Genomic DNA, 26,216 nt, shown 5'->3' on the forward strand with positions numbered 1-26,216 from the left:
GGTTTTGCCTACAATTCACAGACGGCAGAAAACGTTGTTGGCGACGAAGCGGCGAGCGGAATGCCAGGGGACCAATTCATGACCCTGATCGGCATAGGGGCGACTGCGTCATGGTGTGGTGCGGTATCACACCTCGTCGGATTTGGTTATTGTGAATCATCATTTGACTGGGCAGTGATATATTGACGAAATCTTGCGTCCTGTAGTTATCCGCAAGAATTATCGGCAGACATTTTGAACTGCAAGATAACAGTGCCAGACGGCATCGTGCCAAGGTCGCCATCTCTTATGTCCGATGATAAGGCAGGCTGACACTGGACAAGTCCCCTGACATGTAGCTGTTCAGGCGGAATGGCGGGCAATACCAAGGGCAACCACACACAAGTTAATCAACAGTATGCCATCACGGTGTCGTGCATGCATCGCCCATGGTGGACAGATATTGATCTTCACGCCCAAATGAATGCTACAGACATTTATCGTCACTACACCTTCATTATCATTTCATCAGTTCCCTTAATATGTATCGGTAGTCCATCTTCAAGCAGAGAGTATCATATCGGTATGAGATGGTAATTAGCTGGACTCGCTGACTTCCTCATTCTCATTATTTTACAACAATACCATACCTTGTTGCATTGAACTTAGAGGACAATTCCATTGCAGCTCGTGTCAGCTGAGCGTTTTGATCAGCCAAGCAGCGTTGGGACGAGTGGGCGAAGTGTCCAGACCAGAATATCTGATTTCTCTATCTCGAAAACAAGTACAATCGAAATCAAAATGCAGAAAAATAATATATATTGTTGTTGATATCACATAGATCATGATTTTGTGAGCGCCATGACATCTATACAGTACCTTTACAGTAATATACCTCAAAGTGCTTAAATCCCAACTCATTGTTATCTGTACAAATGTGAATGTCATTATGATAAGGGAGAGGTGGGTAGGATATCTTGTGGACCAGCTGTTATTTCAACATAACGATTGCTTGACCCATGTGACAGACATAAGCCGAGCTTCCAGTGTGTGGTTGTTCTTTAAATCAATACAATGGCAGTCATTGGGGTGTTCACCTTGCTGTTCACCTTGCAACACCTAAACGCCCAACCTGTCGTCGACGCCCCGTGGGGTGCAGTTGAGGGGATCACGAACGTCACAGAAGACTGGACACCTTACCATGCATTCCTTGGAATCCCCTACGCAGTTCCACCTACAGGGGCCAGGCGGTTCAAGCGACCACAGCCACATCCAGGATTTAAACACATCTTCAAAGCCCAAACGTATGGTCCACCATGCATTCAGATTCTCAAGCTGACTGGTAATAATGGTGTTAATGGGGACGAGGATTGCTTAACACTGAATGTATTCACTCCAGCGTTACTTACGGAAACCAAGAACATTCCTGTAATTGTTTGGATACATGGAGGGGGATTCATTGTCGGGGATGCTTTCACCTTTGACCCTTCATTGATCGTTGGGGCTGAACAGGTTATAGTAGTAACCATCCAATATCGTCTGGGGCCGCTCGGGTTCCTCAGTACAAACGATGACGTGTCAAAGGGAAACTATGGTCTCTGGGACCAACATCTTGCTCTGGAATGGGTCAAGAAAAACATTGCATCTTTTGGCGGGGATATCAACAGTATTACCATCATGGGAGAATCAGCAGGGTCCGCCAGCGTGGCATTCCAGGCCTTGTACCCAGGGTCCAAGGGTTTGTTCCAGAGGACAATCATGCAGAGCGGGTCTGTCTCGTCCGCATGGGCTTATACACGGAACTCTCTGAAATATGCAAGAGAACTGGCACATAAGGTAAACTGTTCCCCTCAGAACGATACCGCATCAATGATCACCTGTCTGAGGACTATCCCTGCCAAGACGTTGATTGCAGCATCGTGGCCAATGGGAAATGAACCTGTCACAGCATTAGCCGAGTTTTATTTTGTACCAACTATTGATAGGGAGTTTGTCAAAGACGATCCACTGGTTCTAATAAATTCTCCAAGTTACCTGGAACAGGTAGGACTTCAAAATCTTGACTGCATGGTGTCGGTTGTAAGCAATGAAGGGGGACTCTTTAGTTACCTTTCACAAGCAGTTGATAAAGGGTTCAACACTTCCATATCCTCATTGGTTCAGAACAAGGGATTCTACATTAATACCTTCATCCCAGAGATTCTGGAGCTTTATTTCGGTGCATCCTCTCTTGACATGACACAGGCTGTGGCTAACGTGTATCTCCCGCCTCACAGTCCTACCGTTGATCTCCAGGCAGTAATGAACACTCTTGGTGATGCTGGGATGGTCGTCCCCGCAACGCTCCTTGCGAGGGCTCATGCAAAGCTGACCAGACACTTGAAGACAGGAAAGAAGACCTACATGTATGTGTTTGACCACATCCCATCTTTTATTCCTGGTCATGGCAAGGGGATGAATCATGGTGAGGACCTTTTTTACACTTTCGGTCTCAACAAAAACTACATGGCTGCAATGGCGAAACAGTTGCCAAATACTACATTTGTGCCAGACCAATCCGAAAAGGAGCTCTCACATACATTGATGGGACTGCTAACAGATTTCGCAAGATATGGGTAGGTTTGTCAAATAGTTTTTATAAGAAAGATTGTAGGAATGTGGCGAGTGATCTGAGTTTGAATGGTTCATAATGACACATTCAAACTCATACTGGTAGGAAGAGCGTGAGAAATATCTTGTTTGTTTGTTTGCGTGTTATTTAACACCGAAGTCAGCAATATTTAAACCTGGTTATTATTGAGTCGGGCCAGAAGCGATTCAGGGCCATTGGTCCTCTTGAAAGGGATCCCAGACTCGGGTTAATGGGCAGTCGCACCAATCAGATTGAAGTAATGCAAACATTTAGTTTGTCTGCCATCTTAAATCTTCTGATATGATGTTTCCACGAGAAATGTTCCAATTTCCGCCATGGTGGGCATGACAACGTTTTGGCCTCGTTTTGGCACCAGGGGCCCATTTCAGCAATATCACAGTCAGCAATATCTAAACCTGGCCATTATCGAGTCGGACCAGAACCGATTCAGGGCCATTGGTCCTCTTGAAAGGGATCCCAGACTCGGGTTTATGGGCAGTCGAAGAATGCAAACATTTAGTTTGTCTGGTATCTTAACGCATCTGATATGATCAGTCTCGCAGTCAGATGTTTCCACAAGCAAATGTTCCAATTTCCCTCATGGTGGACATGACAACGTTTTGGCCTCGAAAGGAAACGGCCACCAGGGCCCCATTTCACAAACAGAACTTAATACCCAGATCATAACACCCACTCTTTCACACTGACTTACGACAGTCATGGTGCTAAAATCGCTCTGCGGAAGGGGATCCATGACGTCAAACATTTTGTATATTGTCTCGTCTGGACCAGTGGTCGATATTGTGAGCAACAATCCATGCCATTGTAGTACATGCAGTCGATCCAGTTTGTCCAGGATGCTGAGGGCCTGTTCTACCCCGGAATGCCCAGTAATGGGCTGGGGGTAGGGCGTGGAACATTGCCCCCATTGTGGGAGTAAACCCCACTTGACCCAGTTTGCAGGCATAAGTCAATGTGGGGATACTGACCGACAAAGGATTACAATCAGAACGAGATTTGTAAGGAGTGAATTGTTGTGCCCTTGACAAACATAGTAAACATAGTAAACATCCTATAGGCCAAACCCTCCGGAACACATTATGTATTTTTATTGCATTATTTCTATTTCTGAGCTCATTTGGTCCATTGGCAAGATGTATTTGACAAATAAGAAGCATGGGATTTGAGGTATATTTTCCTGAAAACAAACCCGTTTGAATACAAGTTATCACAAACAATAACGTGAACAAAAAATATTCCAATGTTTCACAAAATAAGGCTTTGTCATTTTTATTTCACTTTTGAAAACTGTAAAGAAAAACAAGAAAATAAGTGACGTAACCAGGAGTTTTCACAAATAACATGGGTCGTTTTATGTACAGGGGATATATTGTAGACGGTCGGAACAAACGCCCAGAAACATATACTTCAAAATGAATATACATGTACATAAATGTGTAAGCGTACATCACAACCACATGCAATCATATTTATATTCATTCACATCGGGGGGCACGGGTGGCCCAGTCGTCTAAGGCGCCGCGATTCGCTGTGCAGAGTTGCATCCTCTGGACACGCCTGAAACCTATGATTGTGGGTTCGAATCCCGGTTCGCCCCGATAATGTTTCTAAGTTTGTCAGCACCATACCCGTGCTCGTGGGTTTCACCGAAGTGGTAAACGTCTGAGACCTGCATCACTTCGGGCTTTCCTCCCACATTAAGCTGACACGCCGCGATATAACTGTTAAAAGCGGCGTTAAACCCAACTCACTCACTCACTCACTCACTCATTCACATCGTCACACGGACGACATGACACAACTAATTAAAACGCATACATTAACAAATACATTCAAAGATGTGTTATACATTACAATAACTATGTTTATACATTTGTATCCGTATACAAGCATAAGAATATGACACATGTAATTATTGATTATATTCATACACAGACAAATACAACCATACCCTGTGGTGAAACTGGGGCGCGACATCAGTTCACCAAATATGAACTGATCAGAATGTGATGCCTGCATCTAAATACAAATACAAAATCAAATTGTCTCACTTAGGAAAAACTGGTAATCTTAGCAAACATGAATTATCTTTTACGTATACCACACCTATGAGCGGTTTATTTTACACATACGCAATATAGTTATAAACAAACACATACATGATAAGTAAATACGCACTCGTTCACTCATTCTAAAACGAAAGTGTTGGGAAAGGTGAAGATTTCTGTGGAAACTTACTGACCTAATTACAATTTTGGCTGAATGGCTGCAATTATATGACTATATGAAATGACTTATTTAGATAAGTATTCAGACTCATTAACACTACAATTGATTACACAAATGGACACAAGTACATATTAACAATCGGTATAATAAATTACCAACCTGCAAGGACGATCTCAAACATGAGACATGACACACAAACCAAATAACCGTTGTGCATTCTCAAAGTGTTAGACCACCTCCGTGGTCTAGTGGTAGAGCGTCCGCCCTGAGAGCGGAATGTCCGGGGTTCGATCCCCGGCCGCGTCATACCAAAAGACGTTAAAAGATAGTACTTGTTGTAACCCTGTCTGGCGCTCGGCTCGGGGCTAAAGCAAGGACTGGTCGGCTCGGAGTCAGTATACTGTGTCTGAGTTGGGTATTCAAATCTCAGTGAGCTAGCACTATAAATCGGCATCAGTCCGGACTAGTACAAGCAGCCACGGACATGCACGTCACTGTGTAATAATCAGGGACGCGGCGTTAGCCCCAATTTCACCTGACCTGACCTCAAAATGTAGTGGCTGGTGTGCTGGTTAAATGCTAAGTGTTGGTATGTTAAACAAGGACAATCAGGCGTAAACCAACAATATATGCGACAAAATATGTAAAATACAGAAAGTACACATTTATACAACACTACCACGCGATGACATAATGCGAACTTATGTAGCTCACCTGCATCTTGTTACATATTTACATAAACACAGATTAGTTCATCTATGAATCCCTGTACTTCAAGTGACCTGCTAACTGTTGAGGCCTATCTCTACATTTCAGTGACCCCAACAACGCTGTACGGTTTGGCCTGAACCAGACTTGGCCTGCGTTCACGGAGCCAGGGGAACACTATCTACTGCTGAACACCACCATGTCCGTGCAGTCCAGCCCCTTCAAGGACAGGGTTAAGTTATGGGCGCTGAAGCTGCCGCGTCTCCTCCGTGCATGGCAGAACCAGCACCACACCACAAACCCCAACCCTCAGATTATCGGGTAGCTGTGCAACGACTGCAAGAAGCTGAGTTGTCGAATAAAACAAATGGGAATTGTCTTGTGTTGAAATGGGTGAGAGAATGTTTAACAGTGTGATTTAGAGAGTGATTGGATTATCAGCTAAAGTCGGTATGTTCTCCAACATAGGCTGACACACAGTGACATAACTGAAATATTGTTCAAAGCGCTGTTAAACACCACTCACTCACCCTGTCTGGATAAGTCTAGTCAAAACAGTTACTGAAGGCATATGTAACTTCATCGGAAAAAACAACTTTGTAAGGACATTTGTTTATTATTTGCCCGTGAAGAGATCACCTGTTTAATAAACATACAGCTGCATTACACATTGTGTAATACCAAAGTGCGTTCTTATGTACTGTGGGAGCAAGTGCCACGAACAATGATTGAAAGCTCTCAGCATCGCTTGGCTCATTCAACGGCATTGCGTGAGGAGATGATAGATCACTGAGAGGAGCGTATGCACACTCAAATAAACCCTAGCAACCCAGCTGCTAGGCTGACGTCACATGGCATTGTTTCGCCAGTGGATCTTGCATATTTGAAGTATGTTTTGTGTGGTTAATGTTGGCCAAACTCTAAAAAATATGATCTTTTACCCCGATTCTCCATAACGATCTACAAATCCTCAGTGGGAGGTCCCGCCTGATGTACCTTGTAATCATCATTTGGGCTTCTTAGTGCAAAGCCTCGGCAGTTCTGAATCTGTAGTGCAGGTAAAGGTGAGGATGTCAGGCTATCTTGGACAACAGCTGTTTATTACAACACGGCGATTGGGTAACCATTGTGACTGACACATAAAATATCCCGAACTTCCAGAGTGTGGTCGTTCTCTGAAGCAAGACAATGGCAGTTCACCTTGCTGTTCACCTTGCTGCTCACCTTGCAGAACCTAATTGATCGTTGGCGTTTGACAAGTAATAGTGGTGAACCAGAATGCAGGAATTACAATGAAAACAACGAAAATATGATTACTCAAAAACGAAAGAATTATTTTTGTGAGATATAATGCCAAGGTACTTATATTCATCAACATGCTCTCCTGCTTTGTCAATGAATGGGTGAATTGTAAACATAGTAAACAAAGTCAACATCATACACTTACTGAATAAGTCAAACCCGCCGGAACACACACAATGTATTTCTATTGCATTATTTCTATGTTAAGCTTATTTGGTCCACAGGCAAGACATTATTTAACCAATAAGAAACATGTGATTTTATGGGGCCATTACGCCGTCAGCGCTTGGCGGGTCATGGCAATACACTCTAAACAAATCAGTTAATCGGTTGTTAATTTGTTTTCAGTAGTACAGTGTGAATGCAAAAATACTGCAGTCCGTAAATATTATTTTTGGACATTTGATTTAAGATCAACTTTCAGTATGTCTCTTGTCTTGTACAAATCTACATATATATGTATTTGCATATCGTAATTTGATCAAGTATGGTTTTACGCCGCTTTTGGCAACATTACTGAAATTAGACGGCTTGTTACGACGTTAATTGTAATAAAAAGGTAAAGTGTAATACTTGCAGCAAATTGTAATAATTTTGTCGTAAATTGTAATAACAACGTAAATTGTAATAAAAGTTGACGTAAATTGTAATACGCAAATTGTAATAATCTCAACTTGCGGTAAAATGTAATAACTTTTTACGCAAATTGTAATAACTTTACAAGTTTAGTGTCAAAGGTGTTAAATGACTAGAACCTTTCCTTGTCAGGGTTGGTACAGGGTTTATCGTACAATCGTCATTAAATATGACTTAGTGTGGGGTGTGAGAACGTTTTGAAACTTGATATATCGAAAATTGTTGTATATACATAAACTCACTGGAGTGTTATTTCTGTAGGTTAAGTACGTGGTTATCAACACAATGTATTGATATATAAAAATATATGTTTGGGATGCTTTCCTTGCATTAAAAGTCTGTTAGCAGTAGTTGAAAAGAACGATTCAGCATGAAACCAAATTTGAATACCCTCTGAAGACATATATTGCAGTCTCAAATTTAGAAGTTTTAACTCAATTTCAGAACAAAAATGATAAGGGTAGGCAATTAGGACTGGGTAAAAAGATCGGACCAAAATATAATTTGACTTTTTGGTAAGTCATCAGTCATTTCATTGGAATTTTAAGAGAGTATGTTATTACAGTGTTTGATGTTAGCCTAAATTACTTTAATCCTCTTAATCTTTCAGAGGAGGTTATGTTTTCAGGGGATTATTGTACGTATATATTTCGTATCAAGGTTTCTTGGCGCAATCCACCAACGATTGTCGAGTTTAATGATCTTCAAGTACGTTTCAAGGTCAAAGAGAAAATTTACTTTAGTGACGAACATATTTTCATTATAAATTTTCAATCACAATTAAGTTATTTGTCGAATATACAGTTGTGTAACCCATCATTTTGAACCCGAGGATGTATCTTTCAGTCATTTAAATTTATCGATGTTAACACCACCCTTTAATGACGATTGTACGATAAAGCCTATACCAACCATCCCTAACTTAACAGTTTCGTACGTATGTCATCATGCACAGTATTTCTCGAATTGTACATGTGAAACGCAAGCTCAACTGACAAAGATCATTTCTAGTAAATTGGCGTCTTTGACACTACGGTAGTAAGGTTATTACAATTTACGTAAGAATTTATTACATTTTACCGCAAATAGAGATTATTACAATTTACGTCAATTTTTATTACAATTTGCGTCAAATATTACTACAATTTACGTTGTTATTACAATTTGCTGCAAGTATTACAATTTACCTCCCACAATTTACGTCGTAACACGGCTTTAACCACAAGGTTACCTTACCGCCCCATCGCTATGACAATGGTGTTATCACAGTTGATATATGTACATGGGTAAACTACACATATGGAGAGACATCCTAATTAGTGTAGCCACACAGTTTACGTTGGTGACAATATGAATTACATTACCATGATTATCTAGCTATAACACATGTTTAATCACCTACCATTCTAATATTTTGTATGTATTTTAAGTATAGTTTTGTCAATGTATGTAAGTAGGTGGGTGTATGTGTTGTCTGACTGTCTCCCTCTGTCAAGCTGTATGGTTGTAAGTATACATGTATGAATGTGTGTGTGTCCGTCTGTCTGTGTATCTGCCCGACCAACTGTCAGTCTGTGTACATATGGGGTAGAAATTTACATAACCCACAACAGAACGCTCAATTGATAACAGCCAGACAGTTTTCTAGATAAAGAAATGTACCATACAAAATGTCTGGCTGATTCACTAGTGCAGATAATAGAGGTCATTAGTGTATCTTGTGCCTTGTAAACTATATAAACCGACAAATTAATTTTGACTGGATGTTTAGAATAATCCGAGCTTTCAGAGTGTGGTTGTTCTTCAAAACGAGACAATGATAATCATCGGAGTGTTCACCTTGCTGTTCGCCTTGCAACACCTAAACGCCCAACCTGTCGTCGACGCCCCGTGGGGTGCAGTTGAGGGGACCACGAACGCCACAGAAGACTGGACACCTTACCATGCATTCCTTGGAATCCCCTACGCAGTTCCACCTACAGGGGCCAGGCGGTTCAAGCGACCACAGCCACATCCAGGATTTAAACACACCTTCAAAGCCTATTCATATGGTCCATCTTGCTTTCAAAGTTTCAAGTTCTATGGTAATGATGGTTTTACTGGGGACGAGGATTGCTTAACGTTGAATGTATTCACTCCAGCATCACTCATGGAAAACAAAACCAATCCTGTAATTGTTTGGATACATGGAGGGGGATTTATTGCAGGGGATGCTTTCACCTATGACCCTTCATCGATCGTTGCCAATGGACAGGTAATAGTGGTGACCATCCAATATCGTCTGGGACCGCTCGGGTTCCTCAGCACAAACGATGACGTGTCAAAGGGAAACTATGGTCTCTGGGACCAACATCTTGCTCTGGAATGGGTCAAGAAAAACATTGCATCTTTTGGGGGGGATATCAACAGTATCACCCTCATCGGAGAATCAGCAGGGTCCGCCAGCGTGGCATTCCAGGCCTTGTACCCAGGGTCCAAGGGTTTGTTCCAGAGGATAATCATGCAGAGCGGGTCTGTCTCGTCCGCATGGGCTTATACACGGAACTCTCTGAAATATGCAAGAGAACTGGCCCATAAGGTAAACTGTTCCCCTCAGAACGATACCGCATCTCTGATCACCTGTCTGAAGACTATCCCTGCCAAGGCGTTGATTGCAGCCTCGTGGCCAATGGGAAATGAACCTGTCACAGCTTTAGACGAGTTATATTTTGTACCTACTATTGATGGTGAGTTTGTCAAAGACGATCCACTATTTCTAATAAATTCTCCAAGTTACCTGGAACAGGTAGGACTTCAAAATCTTGACTGCATGGTGTCGGTTGTAAGCAATGAAGGGGACATGTTTAATATCCTTTCACGAGCAGCTGATAAAGAGTTAAACACTTCCTTATCCTCATCTGTTCAGAACAAGGGATTCTACATTAACACCTTCATCCCAGAGATTCTGGAGACTTATTTCGGTGCATCCTCTCCTGACATGACACAGGCCGTGGCTAAGGTGTATCTCCGGCCTCGCAGTCCTACCGTTGATCTCCAGGTAGTAATGAACACTCTTGGTGATGCTGGGATGGTCGTCCCCGTGACGCTCTTTGCGAGGGCTCATGCAAAGCTGACCAGCCGCTTAAAGACAGGAAAGAAGACCTACATGTATGTGTTTGACCACATCCCATCTTTTATTCCTGGTCATGGCAAGGGGATGAATCATGGTGAGGACCTTACTTACACTTTCGGTCTCAACAAAGCCTCCATGGCTGCAGTAGCGAAACAGTTCCCAAATTCTACAACTGTGCCAGACCAATCCGAAAAGGAGCTCTCACATACATTGATGGGACTGCTAACAGATTTCGCAAAATATGGGTAGGTTTGTCAAATAGTCTTTATGAGAAAGATTGCAGGAATGTGGCGAGGGATTTGAGTTTGAATGTGTCATACTGACACATTCAAACTCATACTGGTAGGAAGAGCGTGAGAAATATCATGCTTGTTTGTTTGTGTGTTATTTACCACAGCAGTCAGCAATATTTAAGCCTGGTCATTATTGAGTCGGAACAGAACCGATTCAGGGCCATTGGTCCTCTTGAAAGGGATCCCAGACTCGGGTTAATGGGCAGTCGCAGCAACTCACACTGAAGTAATGCAAACATTTAGTTTGTCTGCCATCTTAAATCTTCTGATATGATCAGTCTCGCAGTCAGATGTTTCCACGAGGAAATGTTCCAATTTCTCTCATGGTGGACATGACAACGTTTTGGGGACCAAATTTCACAAACAGAACTTAATACCCAGATCATAACACCCACTCTTTGACACTGACTTACGGCAGTCATGGTGCTAAAATCGCTCTGCGGAACGAGGTCCATGGCGTCAAACATTTTGTATATAATCATGTCTGGACCAGACAATACAGTGGTCGATATTGTGAGCAACAATCCATGCCATTGTGGTACATGCAGTCGATCCATTTTGTCTCCTCTAATGAGAAGCCAACGGTACTGAGGACCCGTTCTACTCCGGAATGCCTAGTAAGGGGGTAGGTGTAACATTGCCCCCATCGTGGGAGTAAACCCCATTTGACCAAAGTTGCAGGCATAAGTCAATGTGGGGATATTAAGCGACAAAGAATTACAATTAAAACGAGATCGTGTGGTCTGGGTCGCTGACTTGGTTGATGCATGTCATCTTATCCCAATTGCGTGGATCGATGCTCATCATATCAATCACTGGATTGTCTGGTCCAGGCTTGATTACTTACAGACCGCCGTCATATAACTGGAATGTTGTTGAATGCGGCGTTAAACAAGAGACATAATCACATCGGAATGATGGTTACAGTACAAGGATGGTTTCATACTTACAGTGGATACAATTTACATGCTTTTCAAGGATTGTACTGAGATTACATTGTAATAATTACAGAGGAATAAACGTTCCACACTTTAAAAGGAGTGAGTGAGTATGGTATTACGTCGCTTTCAGCAATATTCTAGCGAGGGACACCAGATATGAGCCACCACTTTAACAGGAAGTTGAATAACAAAGGACACAAAGCTAGACCCTTCCCCTCAAGTGATGACAGATGAATAAAGGCCTGTAAATAATGAGTCGAGGTCAGACAAAACAGTGATTGATATTGGGAGCAACGATCCATGCTTTCCGGATACGATGACACGCAAATAATCAAGTCACCGAGCCGGTCCTCTCGATCTTAATTGTTTTTTTAAATATCATATTAAAACGCCTACACACACAATGTGTTTCTATTGTATTATTTCTATTTTGAGCTTATTTGGTCCATAGGCAAGATATATTTAACCAATAAGAAACATGTGATTTTATGGGGCCATTACGCCGTCAGCGCTTGGCGGGTCATGGCAATACACTCTAAATAAATCAGGTTAAAATCTAAATCTAAACCATTTAAAAGAAGTTAAAGGACACCCGATTCTTTCAAATGACTATGGTTAATCAGTGATGCGAAACAGCAATATAACTGTGGGTGTTCTTTAACTTGTTTTCAGTAGTATATGATACAGTGTGAATGCAAAAATACTGCAGCCCGTAAATATTATTTTTGACATTTGATTTAAGATCAACTTTCAGTATGTCTCTTGTCTTGTACAAATCTCGTGCATATCGTAATTTGATCACTGATGTGAGTGAGTGAGTGAGTATGGTTTTACGGCGCTTTTGGCAATATTCCTGAAATGAGACGGCTTTAATCACTAGGTTACCTAAACGCCCCATCGCTATGACAATGGTGTTATCGCAGTTGATATATGTACTTGGGTAAACTACACATATGGAGAGACATCCTAATTAGTGTGGCCACACAGTTTACGTTGGTGACGATATGAATTACATTACCATGATTATCTATAACACATGTTTAATCACCTACCATTCTAATATTTTGTATGTACTTTAAGTATAGTTTTGTCAATGTATGTAAGTAGGTGGGTGTATGTGTTGTTTGACTGTCTCCCTCTGTCAAGCTGTATGTTTGTATGTATACATGTGTGTGTGTCCGTCTTTCTGTATATCTGTCTGACCAACTGTCAGTCTGTGTACATATGTGGTAGAAATTTACATAACTCACATCAGAACGCTCAATTGATAAAGGCCGGTTTTTAACAGTTTTATAGACAGAGAAGTGTTACATACGAATTGGAATATTCCTGCTTGAACAAAGAGCCTATACTATAATCGGATATCTATAGTCTCACCAGGCAGGAAAGCCGACTTAGCATCAGTTGAACTCTATTTTACCAATACATTAGCATTGAATGGAATTTGCGGTAGGGATGTTGGGCATAAAACTTGTAACTCCCCAAAAAGGGGCAAAAATAAATTTTGCCAAAAAAATCTGCTTTTAGTTTCTGTGGAGTTTTTGCGAAAAAATGTAAGATTAAAAAACTTTTCTGTTGTAGTGTATGTGAATCTTGCTATTTTTTTACAATACAAGAAAGTAAACACATGCATGTATGCAAACGAAACGAGAAAGCATTCAGTATCTATATCTAACAAATTTATCCACTACAATATGTCTCAAGATTCTAGGTCTGAAAATCAGCAAAAACATGTTCACTGCACAGCATTCTGGGAAATATCGCTTTCTCGCTATATCGATTTCTCGCTGTATCACTTTCTCGCCATATTGCTTTCTCGATTATATCGCTTTATCGTTTTCTCACTTTGTCACTCTGTCACTTCTTGCTTCACCCCTTTGTCTCTCTAACGCTTTCTCATATCGTTCTATCGCTTTCTCGCTCTATCCCTTTCTCGCTTTATCGCTCTACCACTTTTTCGCTCTATCGCCTTCTCGTTTCGTGCTATGGTTTTCTGATCTTGTGCTATCGCTTTCTAGTCTCGTGTAAACGCCTTCTCGTCTCGTGTAATCCCTTTATCGCTTATTCGCGGCCGTAATTGAAGGTGAGAAAGCGATGTCCCCTCTCGGCCACCATACAAAACGTCTGGCTATTTCTGTACTGCAGATAAGAGAGGTCAAAGGGAAACTATGGTCTCTGGGACCAACATCTTGCTCTGGAATGGGTCAAGAAAAACATTGCATCTTTTGGCGGGGATATCAACAGTATTACCATCATGGGAGAATCAGCAGGGTCAGCCAGCGTGGCATTCCAGGCCTTGTACCCAGGGTCCAAGGGTTTGTTCCAGAGGACAATCATGCAGAGCGGGTCTGTCTCGTCCGCATGGGCTCATACACGGAACTCTCTGAAATATGCAAGAGAACTGGCACATAAGGTAAACTGTTCCCCTCAGAACGATACCGCATCAATGATCACCTGTCTGAGAACGATCCCTGCCAAGACGTTGACTGCAGCCTCGTGGCCAATGGGAAATGAACCTGTCACAGCTGTAACCGAGTTTTATTTTGTACCTACTATTGATGGTGAGTTTGTCAAAGACGATCCACTATTTCTAATAAATTCTCCAAGTTACCTGGAACAGGTAGGACTTCAAAATCTTGACTGCATGGTGTCGGTTGTAAGCAATGAAGGGGACTTCTTTAATACCCTTTCACAAGCAGCTGTTAATGTGTTCAATATGTCCTTATCGTCATCGGTTCAGAACAAGGGATTCTACATTAATACCTTCATCCCAGAGATTCTGGAGCTTTATTTCGGTGCATCCTCTCCTGACATGACACAGGCCGTGGCTAATGTGTATCTCCCGTCTCACAGTCCTACCGTTGATCTCCAGGCAGTAATGAACACTCTTGGTGATGCTGGGATGGTCGTCCCCACAACGCTCTTTGCGAGGGCTCATGCAAAGCTGACCAGACACTTGAAGACAGGAATGAAGACCTACATTTATGTGTTTGACCACATCCCATCTTTCATTCGTGGTCATGGCAAGGGGATGAATCATGCCGAAGACTTGCTTTACACTTTCGGTCTCAACAAAGCCTTCATGGCTGCTTTGACGAAAGCGTTCATGAATAGAATAACTGTGCCAGACCAATCCGAAAAGGAGCTCTCACGTATATTGATGGGACTGCTAACAGATTTCGCAAGATATGGGTAGGTTTGTCCACTATTGTTTATAAGAATGGTTGAGGGAATGCGTTGAGGGAATTGAATTTGAATGTGTCAGGAAGGTAAGTAGAGAATGAAAATCTTTTTTGTTAGATTGTTGTCTAACGCCCCACTCAGCAACATTCCAACCTGTTCATAATCGAGTCTGGACCAGAACTGACTAAGGACTATATGTCTTTGCTCGGGTTAACTGGTAATCACAACAATTTAGACTGAAATCATGTGAGCCCCGTTTTGTTTTTTCTGCGATCTAAACTCTTCTGATTTGACCGATGTCGAAGTTCAATGTTAGCATTACTACTCAAGAAAATGTCTCCATTCCCTTCATGGTAGTACTTACTATGTCTCGAAATAGAATCATTTTTATGGAAATGGGCACCGGGGCCTCAGTGCTGAGATGATCATTACGCCCATGTCGACATTATGTTAACTTGTGAAATAAGGGAATGCTACAAACTAACGACCCGCGTCTAATATCTTAAACATGCAATGGGTCAAACAGACAACGCACTCCGAACATAATCCAGGACCAGCACAACCAGAGATACTGGATGCTCAAAAAATATCGACCACTGGATTGTCTGGACTAGACTCGAATACTTAGAGGACGCCGTCACATAACTTGAATATTGCTAAGTGCGGCGTTCAACGGCAAACAATCAAAATGTTCCACGACATAACTTCTCACTACACCAAATCCAAAATCTGTCGCATGTTTCATGATACAATATTTGTAAAGGTTTTGTCCATTTGTCCCACGTCAATACATGCAATGAAGCAGGTCACTGTGCCTGACCACCCCATCCATTTAGTCGCCTCTTTCGATCATCCTTGGTGGCTGTGGACCACTTCTACCCCGGAATGCCCATAGAGTGGGCCTATTCGGTTCATATGCAAGATACATTTAACCATAAAGAAACATTGGAAATGTATTTCCTGAAACAGTTAAAATTTACCCTATTAGAAACACAAACGTAAATAAAAAATATTCCAATTTTCCACAAAACAAAGCTTTTTCATTTTTATTTCACTTTTGAAAAAGGTACAGCAGGCGCTTCTGCAAAAAGAACACAAGAAACAGAAGTGGCATAATAAAAGGTTATGTAGCTCACCTGCATCTTGTGACATATTTACAAAATCACAGATCAGTTCATCTATGAATCCCTGTACTTCGAGTGACCTGCTAACTGTTGAGGCCTATCTCTACATTTCAGTGACCCCAACAACGCTGTACGGTTTGGTCTGAACCAGACTTGGCCTGCGTTCACGGAGCCAGGGGAACATTATCTACTGCTGAACACCACCATGTCCGTGCAGTCCAGCCCCTTCAAGGACAGGGTTAAGTTATGGGCGCTGAAACTGCCGCGTCTCCTCCGTGCATGGCAGAACCAGCATTATACCACAAACCCCAACTCTCAGATTATCGGGTAGCTGTGCAACGACTGCAAGAAGCTGCGTTTTCGAATTAAAATATACTGGGATTTGTTTTATGTTGAAATATGTTAGTGTTTGAGTGAGTGATTGTGTTAAAACTGACAGGCAGCAATATGGGGTGGGGTTGGGGATGTGACCAATCGCCCAGTCGTTTAAGGCGCGGCAGCTTGTCGGTAGATAGTTGGGTGGCTTAAAACCCTTTTACACAGGGCTGCGCCTGCAACTACAATGAAACACTGCAGGTACAAGCCCTCTATTCATACGCAGGCTGAGGAGGCACTACAGGTAGCTCAAATGAGGGAGAACAGAGGCAGAAGCATTGCCATGGTGTCTCAAAGGTTGCCGTGGTCGCCGAATGGAGGCACGCTGTCGCCACGGTCATCGTTCAATGCACGCTGGTGGTCGCCCAAAAGAGGCACAAGGGAGGCAGAAGCGTCGCTCAAATTGACGGGAAAATATTTCAGCAGAACGCATCTATTACCTCGCGACCATTGGGCGACCACTGTGCCTTCATTCTGCAACAACGGCAAGGCTTGTGCCTCCCTTCTGCCTCCTTTGCGCCACCTTTGACCAACCAACCCCATCAGCGACCTTGTTCAAAATTTCACGGCGACCATGGCGTCCATGACGATGTCTGAACCTCTTGTTTACCACCTGTGAACGACCTTGGCAACCTCCTAGGAATCTCCAACGACGGCCAGGTAAATGTTATAGTCGCACACGGGAGGCACAAAGGCCATCCTGTGTAAAAGCCCCATTGTCAAAAGCCTATGATCGTTTGTGTGAAACCCGGTACTGGCTATGTTTCTTGGTTTGTCAGGACCATTCCCATGGGTTTCCTTGGTCATTCCGGGCTTTCCTCCCGAATAAAGCTGACACGCCGTGAGAATTAGTGAAATACTGTTCAAAGCGGCATTGAACACAACCCACTCACCTTCTCTGGATCAGTCAGGACCAGACAAACCAGTAACTGAAGGCATATGTACCTTCCTCGAATAAACGATGCACATGAAGCATGAATGTTTGGGTAGGTCTACCGGGTGTATCTCTTCAAGTATCCCAAAAAGGGAAGGGAACACGTATTTCTTCGTATTTGAAACTATGAAATAATGTGAGGGGGCAAAGATTTGGTGGTTAAAGCGTTCACTCATCACACAGAGGGCAAGGGTTCGATTTTTGAACCCCATCATAGTGTTCCCCGCTGTGATAATGTTGGAATAGTCAGCTACAGCTAAAAGTCCAACTCGCTCAATCGTCGTCAGCTGTGATAGAGTGCATTGGTGCGGTAAACGTAGAACATACAACTCCACGCAGGATCATTCATGATTCGTAGAAAGCGTGAGTATGAGAATAAATGTCCTTCAGACAACTTTTAGGAACATAATGGGCGTGAAACAAGCATGTTACAACAACACAACTATATGAACCATACGCTACATCGCAAAAAATTGTTCTGGTGTTTTGCAGTAAAATTGCGAATAATCCGCGGATTAGTAACAAATAATTCGCGAATTATTGACGAATAAGTGACTCAGTATGGCCACACAGTTAACGTTGATAACAATATGAAGTGCATTACATGTGCTCCCACAAAACTGATTATAATAATCTCATTTGGATTATAAACATATACTTCAATTCCCATGTTATTTAAATAATAAAACAACTAAAACATGTGGATCTTTCTGTGCGTAACATATGCTAAGTGTCATTCTGATATAACAGTAGAACGTGGATATTCAAACACGTTTTACACGTACTGTACATGGTATTTCAATCAGACAGATGGTCAGTAAGACAGCTATTTATCTTGTATCAGTTTGTCAGTAATGTGTTATGTACATCAATTGTCGTCAGTGCATCTAAGTCAGTGCATCTCCGTGTTTTTTTCTCCAGATATTAAACAACTCATTCAAGTAATGCTTTCGTGAATGTGTTTGGAGGTAGTTGCAGCATTATTTTGTCACGCTAAAATACCGTTTGATCTCCGATACGAGCACAATGTCCCATATGAGTACAATGTGAACGACCCGTGAAGATTCGGGATAGAATAGGTCTTCAGCAACCCATGCTTGCCGTAAAAGGCGACTATGCCTGTCGTAAGGGGCGACTTACGGGATCGGGTGATCAGGCTCGTTGATTTGGTTGATGCATGTAACCGTTCCCAATTGCTCGGGATTATTTACAGTCCGCCATCTTATAGCTGGAATATTGCTGAGAGCGGTGTAAAACAACAAACAAACAATGTGAACACTGTAATCTGGTGCATCTACGTGTATACGTATCCTATCGATATATTGCTGGACTATTATAATAACCGGTGTTATGTTCAGAATGATCAGGTCAGTGTGGAAAATGTGGCAGTGTTGCAACACAATGTACATAGATAATGTCTACAACTCTCAAGCGAAAATAACTGTATGATGAGTGAGTGAGTTAGTGAGTATGGTTTTACGCCGCTTTTAGCAATATTCCAGCAATATCACGGCGGGGGACACCAGAAATGGGCTTCACACATTGTACCCATGTCGGGAATCGAACCCGGGTCTTCGGCGTGACAAGCGAACGCTTTAACCACTAGGCTACCCGATCGCCCCTACTGTATGGTGATGTGTATCAAATGTTGTTGTAAGCACTTTTGATATGTTTATGATCAGTTTATAACAATAAAGAACCAGATTTAATTGTTCTGACGTTTGCTATTTACGTATTGTGTATACACGGTATACGTGTAGTTATTACACTCTAATATTTCGCAATCCCCCTATTTATATTCCGAGTAGGGATAAGCCATTATACTTGTTTTGTGATTCAGTTATCATCCCCTCCCTTATAGGAACATTTGATTTCCACCCATGTTCATTGTGCTGGAGAAGCTGTACACTATCACATGTAACCGAGTCACAGACACATGTGATAACAAACTCCAACAAGTGCACTTGGGTTTGAGTTTTCTACAGTAGAACTTTGCACTGAAAGTATATACCATGTACATCGGCAATATTTGGGTGCGGGGATGCTCTAAAATAGGTGATATGATATTCCGCCGATTGAAGAAAAATTGAATGAATATTGGAACACGATAAAAACATTTAAATGCATTGCCGATTTTTATTTTAAATTGGGAACAATTCAGAAAAAACAGCCTGATAATTCCCATATTCTCTAATATAAGTGAGATCCTTAAGAGTTGATATTGTACGTAGTACAACCCTCCCTGTCCCAACGGACGTTTAACTGTCTTTTTCAAAATACTAATTTTAAAACTTCGTTTTCAGACTGACGTATGTCGTATACAGTCCTCTTATTTGATAGAAAAAAACGTTAAGTAAGACAACTGGATGTTACATTCCTTATATCAGCTAACGGTCCTGTGTGTGAACATATGCAATAGAAATAAGATTTAAGGACTAATAAAATCATTTGTAAGACCGTACATACAATAAATACAAATAAAATATGCCTTGAGTGAGTGAGTGAGTGAGTGAGCGAGTGAGTGAGTTGGGTTTAACGCCGCTTTTAACAGTATTCCAGTTAAATCACGGCGTGTCAGCTTAATGTGGGAGGAAAGCCAGAAGTGATGCAGGTCTCAGACGTTTACCACTTCGGTGAAACCCACGAGCACGGGTATGGTGCTGACAAACCTAGAAACATAATTGGGGCGAACGGGATACAAACCCATAATCAAAGGTTTCTGGCGTGCCCAAGAGACGCAAATCTGCACAGCGAATCGCGGCGCCTTAGACCACTGGGCCACCCGTGCCCCCAAATATGCCTTGACATCATCTGTTGCGTTTTAGATTATGCTTATGATCTAAAATATTTTAACGTAAGATGAGGAAGGAGAAACATTAAAGTGTTTAATGATACACGAGATATGAGCAATATCAGTAAGCATCTTAAACATGGTGGAAACAAATTGAAAAAGATTTTAATAAAAAATATTGTACTGAACAACATGCCTGTGCACAAGCGGTTCCCAAGGATAGGATATCCTTGTTTGACTATTTTGAGTTGTTGTAGACTGGCGAACAGCAAGTGTTTTTCATGCTATGCGTTTGCTTCCATGTACACATTACAAATTCAGGTACACCACCTGTGTGAAGCATTATGAAGCTGAGAACTGAGATGCCAAGTATTACTTACATTCACACACGGAAACAATATAATTATTGTGTATATGCCCCTACCTCTGACCGCCTCCGTGGTCTAGTGGTAGAGCGTCCGCCCTGAGAGCGGAAGTCCGGGGTTCGATCCCCGACCGCGTCATACCAAAAGACGTTAAAATATGGTACTTGTTGTTACCCTGTCTGGCGCTCGGCATTAAGGGGCTAAAGCAAGGACTGGTCGGCTCGGAGTCAGTATACTGTGTTTGAGTGGGGTATGCATGTTAAAAACTGCGGCATCTGTCCGGACTAGTACAAGCAGCCAGACAAACACACACACGTACATGCACGTCGCTGTATAAGTGCAATAATCTTGGACACGACATTAAACCCAATCTCACCTCACCCTACCTCTGAAAAATGTAACACTAAAGTATTTTGAACTGTAGGAAATATAAAAATGAATAATACTTGTCAACTCAACTGGTTTTCAGTTTATTGACAGCTTTGATTGATAGGGATTAAGCTTCCCGATCGAATAACTGGTACCACACATTCAGCAGAGAGTTATTGCTCCTTGTGGTAGCTACTCACATCACTGTATCTCAGAACGCAGAACTGATAACATTCAAACATATAATTAATAGACAGAGAATTGTTACATGTCATTTCCGGCTTGAACAAAGAGCTCACATGTATGCTGTCATATCTCCCAGCAAGTCAGCTATAATTTTCAAGTATTTTTTAAGTTCCGAAGACATTTTGAATGAAAGGAATTCAAGTGAAATTCGTTTTATATCATATTTAACAAAGCTACGTGTATTTTTCCAAATTCAAAGCCTGTATACCCGTTCTACATTTCGTTCCAATGGACATGGACCATTCAACTCACGCGCGAAAGTCGAAGGTCGTATACGACGTTAAACTCTGAGCTGCATAATACATATTCATGATAATCAATTGGTCTAAATCTGCAAGATGACAGACACAATTCCTCTTTGTACAACGTATTATCATTGTTCTCGTCAATATATTGTACTTAAGATTTGAAGTCATTGCAAAGTTTCAAGGAGTACAGTAATGGAGTGGAATTATGAATGAAATTAGAGTGAGTGAGTGAATATGGTTTTACGCCGCTTTTAGCAATATTCCAGCAATATCACGGCGGGGGACACCAGAAATTGTACCCATGTCGGGAATCGAACCCGGGTCTTCGGCGTGACGAGCGAAAGCTTTAACCACTAGGCTACCCGACCGCCCCAATGAAATTAGAATATGAATAGTGAAAAACAGTCACCATATGGGATGTACATGAACAACTTGTCTTCCAACACCACGCTTGTGCCGACGCTCGGGGGTCATAAAACTATCGGTCCCGTTGCGTGTGTTTGCGTAGCTACGCGGAAACTATTACAAACATTCTGCCTAGTCCCCGCGTCGCATACGCAAACGTTTTACAAAAGTTCTGCGGAAATTTTGCAAATAAAATAAAAGACTTTTGCGTTGTAGAGTATGAGGTCTGAATCTAGAAAAATAATATCAACAGGCATCAAAGCTTTAATCCCAACTCATTATCATTTGTGAACATGTACAAAGTGTTTGGCACATTCTGCAGTGAAGGTAAGCGAGAGGTTATTAGGGTATCTTGTACAGCAGCTGTTCAGACCAACACAGCGATTGTGTAACTGACACATAAAATAACCCGTGCTTTCAGAACGCGGTTGTTCTTTAAAGCAAGACAATGGTGGTCATCAGGATTTTCATCTTGCTGTTCACCTTACAACACCTAAACGCCCAACCTGTCGTTAACGCCCCATGGGGCGTAATTGAGGGGACCACGAACGTCACAGAAGACTGGACACCTTACCATGCATTCCTTGGAATCCCCTACGCAGTTCCACCTACAGGGGCTAGGCGGTTCAAGCAACCACAGCCCCATCCAGGATTTAACCACACCTTCAAAGCCAACTCATATGGTCCATCGTGCCTTCAGTCTCTCAAGATGTTTGGTGGTGATATTGTTACTGGGGACGAGGATTGCTTAACACTGAATGTATTCACTCCAGCGTCACTAACAGAAACCAGGAACTTTCCTGTAATTGTTTGGATACATGGTGGGGGATTCGTCATAGGGGATGCTTTCTCCAATGACCCTTCATCGATCGTTGGGGCTGGACAGGTAATAGTAGTAACCATCCAATATCGTCTGGGGCCGCTCGGGTTCCTCAGCACAAACGATGACGTGTCAAAGGGAAACTATGGTCTCTGGGACCAACATCTTGCTCTGGAATGGGTCAAGAAAAACATTGCATCTTTTGGCGGGGATATCAACAGTATCACCATCATGGGAGAATCAGCAGGGTCCGCCAGCGTGGCATTCCAGGCCTTGTACCCAGGGTCCAAGGGTTTGTTCCAGAGGACAATCATGCAGAGCGGGTCTGTCTCGTCCGCATGGGCTTATACACGGAACTCTCTGAAATATGCAAGAGAACTGGCCCATAAGGTAAACTGTTCCCCTCAGAACGATACCGCATCAATGATCACCTGTCTGAGAACGATCCCTGCCAAGACGTTGACTGCATCCTCGTGGCCTATGGGAAATGAACCTGTCACAGCTTTAGCCGAGTTTTATTTTGTACCTACTATTGACGGTGAGTTTGTCAAAGACGACCCACTAGTTCTTATAAATACTCCAAGTTATCTGGAACAGGTAGGACTTCAAAATCTTGACTGCATGGTGTCGGTTGTAAGCAATGAAGGGGGAATCCTTAATGTTATGGCACAAGCAACTGATAAAGAGTTCAACACTTCCTTTTCCTCATCGGTTCAGAACAAGGGATTCTACATTAACACCTTCATCCCAGAGATTCTGGAGACTTATTTCAGCGCATCCTCTCCTGACATGACACAGGCCGTGGCTAAGGTGTATCTCCCGCCTCACAGTCCTACCGTTGATCTCCAGGTAGAAATGAACACTCTTGGTGATGCTGGGATGGTCGTCCCCGCAACGCTCTTTGCGAGGGCTCATGCAAAGCTGACCAGCCGCTTAAAGACAGGAAAGAAGACCTACATGTATGTGTTTGACCACATCCCATCTTTTATTCCTGGTCATGGCAAGGGGATGAATCATGGTGAGGACCTTTTTTACACTTTCGGTCTCAACAAGGACTTCATGGCTGCGTTACAGAATAGTACAACTGAACCAGACCAATCCGAAAAGGGGCTATCACATACAATGATGGGACTGCTGACAGATTTCGCCAGAAATGGGTATGTTTAACCAATAGCTTTATAAGAAAGTATTGTTTTGCAGTGAGGGATTTGAGTTTGGATGTGTCAGTATTGTAGAAATAGAGTGACCAGTATCGTGGAAGGGGGCCCAGAATGTGGAACATTTTGTATGTTTGTTTGTTGTTTAACGTGTTATGTGTCGACTACCAAATTGGAACAAAAGAATATAGTGTGAAAGGGGGGAGAGAGAATAGGCGCGTGGAACATTGTCCCCATCGTGAGAGTAATCCCCACTTGACTCAGGTGGCCAGCATCTGCCAATGTGGTGATCTTGACCGACCAAGGATTGTAATCAGAGTGAGATTCTCGTACGTTTGTTGTGAGGGAATTGCTGTGCCCTTGACTAACTGACGAAACATGTATCCCCGCTTTGCAAGGAATGGGTGAATTGTACACATTGTACATTTACAGAATGGGCCAAACCCTCCAGGATACACAATGTATTTTTAATGCATTGCTTATATTTCAAGCCTGTTCGGTCCATAGGCAAGATGCATTGGACATATAAGAAACGGGCACTGAGATGCATGTCCGGACAAATGTCTATTACAAATGATAACGTAAAAAAAAACCATTTGAAATTTTCCACAAAACAAAGCTGATTTTATTCTATTTTCACTTTTGAAAAAGGTACAGCAGGCGCTTCTACCAGATAAGAAAGGTGAGGTGAAATGGGGTTTAACGTCGCGTCCAAGATTATTGCACTTACATAGAGACGTGCATGTACGTGTGTGTTTGTCTGGCTGCTTGTACTAATCCGGACTGATGCCCATTTATAGTGTTAGCTCACTGAGATACCATGCCGCAGTTTTTAACATGAATACCCCACCCAGACACAGTATAGTGACTCCGCGCCGACCAGTCCTTGTTTTAGCCCCTTTATGCCGAGCGCCAGACAAATACCATCTCTTAACGTCTATTGGTATGACACGGTCGGGGATCGAACCCCGGACCTTCCGCTCTCCGGGCGGACGCTCTACCAATTGACCACGGAGACGGTCTGCAAAATAAGAAAAGAAGTGGCATAATACGAGGTTATGTAGCTCACCTGCGTCTTGTGACATATTTACAAAAACACAAGTCAGTTCATCTATGAATCCCTGTACTTCAAGTGACCTGCTAACTGTTGAGGCCTACCTCTACATTTCAGTGACCCCAACAACGCTGTACGGTTTGGCCTGAACCAGACTTGGCCTGCGTTCACGGAGCCAGGGGAACACTATCTACTGCTGAACACCACCATGTCCGTGCAGTCCAGCCCCTTCAAGGACAGGGTTAAGTTATGGGCGCTGAAACTGCCGCGTCTCCTCCATGCATGGCAGAACCAGCAAAAGACCACAAACCCCAACCCTCAGATTATCGGGTAGCTGTGCAACGACTGCAAGGAGCCGAGTTTTTGAATTAATATATATTGGGATTCGTATTCGATGGTTGTGTGAGAATCAGCAATAATACTGTAAACAAGCATTAAATACTCATATCCCCGCCAATATGACATCTCCAGTTGTGTGCAATGCATTAACTCATGTGAACTATGTTCACTGGGCCTTTTTGTAAATTGCCTAGTTGCAAGATCTAAAAAGTTATTATGGGTGTTGTTTTGCCTTCAGCAGTTTATGATAGAAAACTTCACTGTATTTGTAATGAATTGTGTTATTACTTACACAATAATCACAGAAATAAGGGAGTTCTCACTTATCTCAGAGATCATTAAGAGCAGGGGTCACCATGAGGTGTACTGAGAAGTACAGCACCAATCATCTGATGATTTGAGTAGTAGACTGGAGCCTGGAATGCTACAGCACTGGCATGATCCGTAAACAACAAGTCCAGTGTAGCTCCAAGACAGGAGTTGGAGAGTGAATGAGTTGAGTCATTTTCTCGCATTAAAGAAATCTTAATGTTTCAGTTTTTCACTCAGATCACAGTTGAAATCCCCAGTAACTAGGACATGTTCACATTCATGCTGCTTGGGGAGATCCTCAAGTTTCTGCATGAAATGAGTGAAGTGAATGTGACAACTGTGTCCATGACACTTTTGGAGGAACATACACACAAGCTGTGCAGAACTTTCCAACAAGAAAGGAAATGTATTCAATACTGCCAGATGACATAACGTCACATAGCTGGACACTTTTCTTGAAACCTGTTGAAACATACACAGCAATACCATGTGTTATGTCTCCTGGATAGACTTGATATCCTTGCAGGTCTCTTTCACTGTAATCATTAATGAACCACTCCAACAAACTTATCCTTCTTCATATCTTCAAAATGAGCATTGAGGGATCGAACATTCAAGTGAGACATCACTGAGTCCATCAC

At 42.4% G+C, this 26,216-nt stretch overlaps 2 protein-coding genes across 2 annotated transcripts; both read left to right on the forward strand.

Annotated features, from left to right (window-relative positions):
* Window positions 1-996: 996 nt before the first annotated feature.
* Window positions 997-25,381, forward strand: LOC139471948 (uncharacterized). Its single transcript, XM_071254458.1, has 8 exons — window positions 997-2,594; window positions 5,678-5,893; window positions 9,004-9,013; window positions 9,279-10,864; window positions 14,008-14,380; window positions 16,762-16,892; window positions 22,335-23,870; window positions 25,042-25,381. The coding sequence occupies exons 1-8, from the start codon at window positions 1,054-1,056 to the stop codon at window positions 25,256-25,258; spliced, it is 5,610 nt and encodes a 1,869-aa protein (XP_071110559.1). The 5' UTR covers window positions 997-1,053; the 3' UTR covers window positions 25,259-25,381.
* Window positions 14,414-16,543, forward strand: LOC139471617 (carboxylesterase 5A-like). The gene is made up of 2 exons (XM_071254000.1): window positions 14,414-15,045; window positions 16,275-16,543. Exons 1-2 carry the CDS (start codon window positions 14,498-14,500, stop codon window positions 16,489-16,491), a joined length of 765 nt encoding a protein of 254 aa, XP_071110101.1. The 5' UTR covers window positions 14,414-14,497; the 3' UTR covers window positions 16,492-16,543.
* Window positions 25,382-26,216: the final 835 nt, after the last annotated feature.

This window comes from Haliotis cracherodii, unplaced genomic scaffold (assembly GCF_022045235.1).
Source record: "Haliotis cracherodii isolate W230 unplaced genomic scaffold, xgHalCrac1.p SCAF_23, whole genome shotgun sequence".
In the NCBI taxonomy this organism is placed as follows: Eukaryota; Metazoa; Mollusca; class Gastropoda; order Lepetellida; family Haliotidae; genus Haliotis; species Haliotis cracherodii.

Coding starts and splice junctions, on each gene's coding strand:
- LOC139471617 (XM_071254000.1), top strand. CDS start 14,498: ATGGTGTCGGTTGTAAGCAATGAAGGGGACTTCTTTAATACCCTTTCA. Junction 15,046..16,274: donor ACAGATTTCGCAAGATATGG/GTAGGTTTGTCC, acceptor TCTACATTTCAG/TGACCCCAACAACGCTGTAC.
- LOC139471948 (XM_071254458.1), top strand. CDS start 1,054: ATGGCAGTCATTGGGGTGTTCACCTTGCTGTTCACCTTGCAACACCTA. Junction 2,595..5,677: donor ACAGATTTCGCAAGATATGG/GTAGGTTTGTCA, acceptor TCTACATTTCAG/TGACCCCAACAACGCTGTAC. Junction 10,865..14,007: donor ACAGATTTCGCAAAATATGG/GTAGGTTTGTCA, acceptor CAGATAAGAGAG/GTCAAAGGGAAACTATGGTC.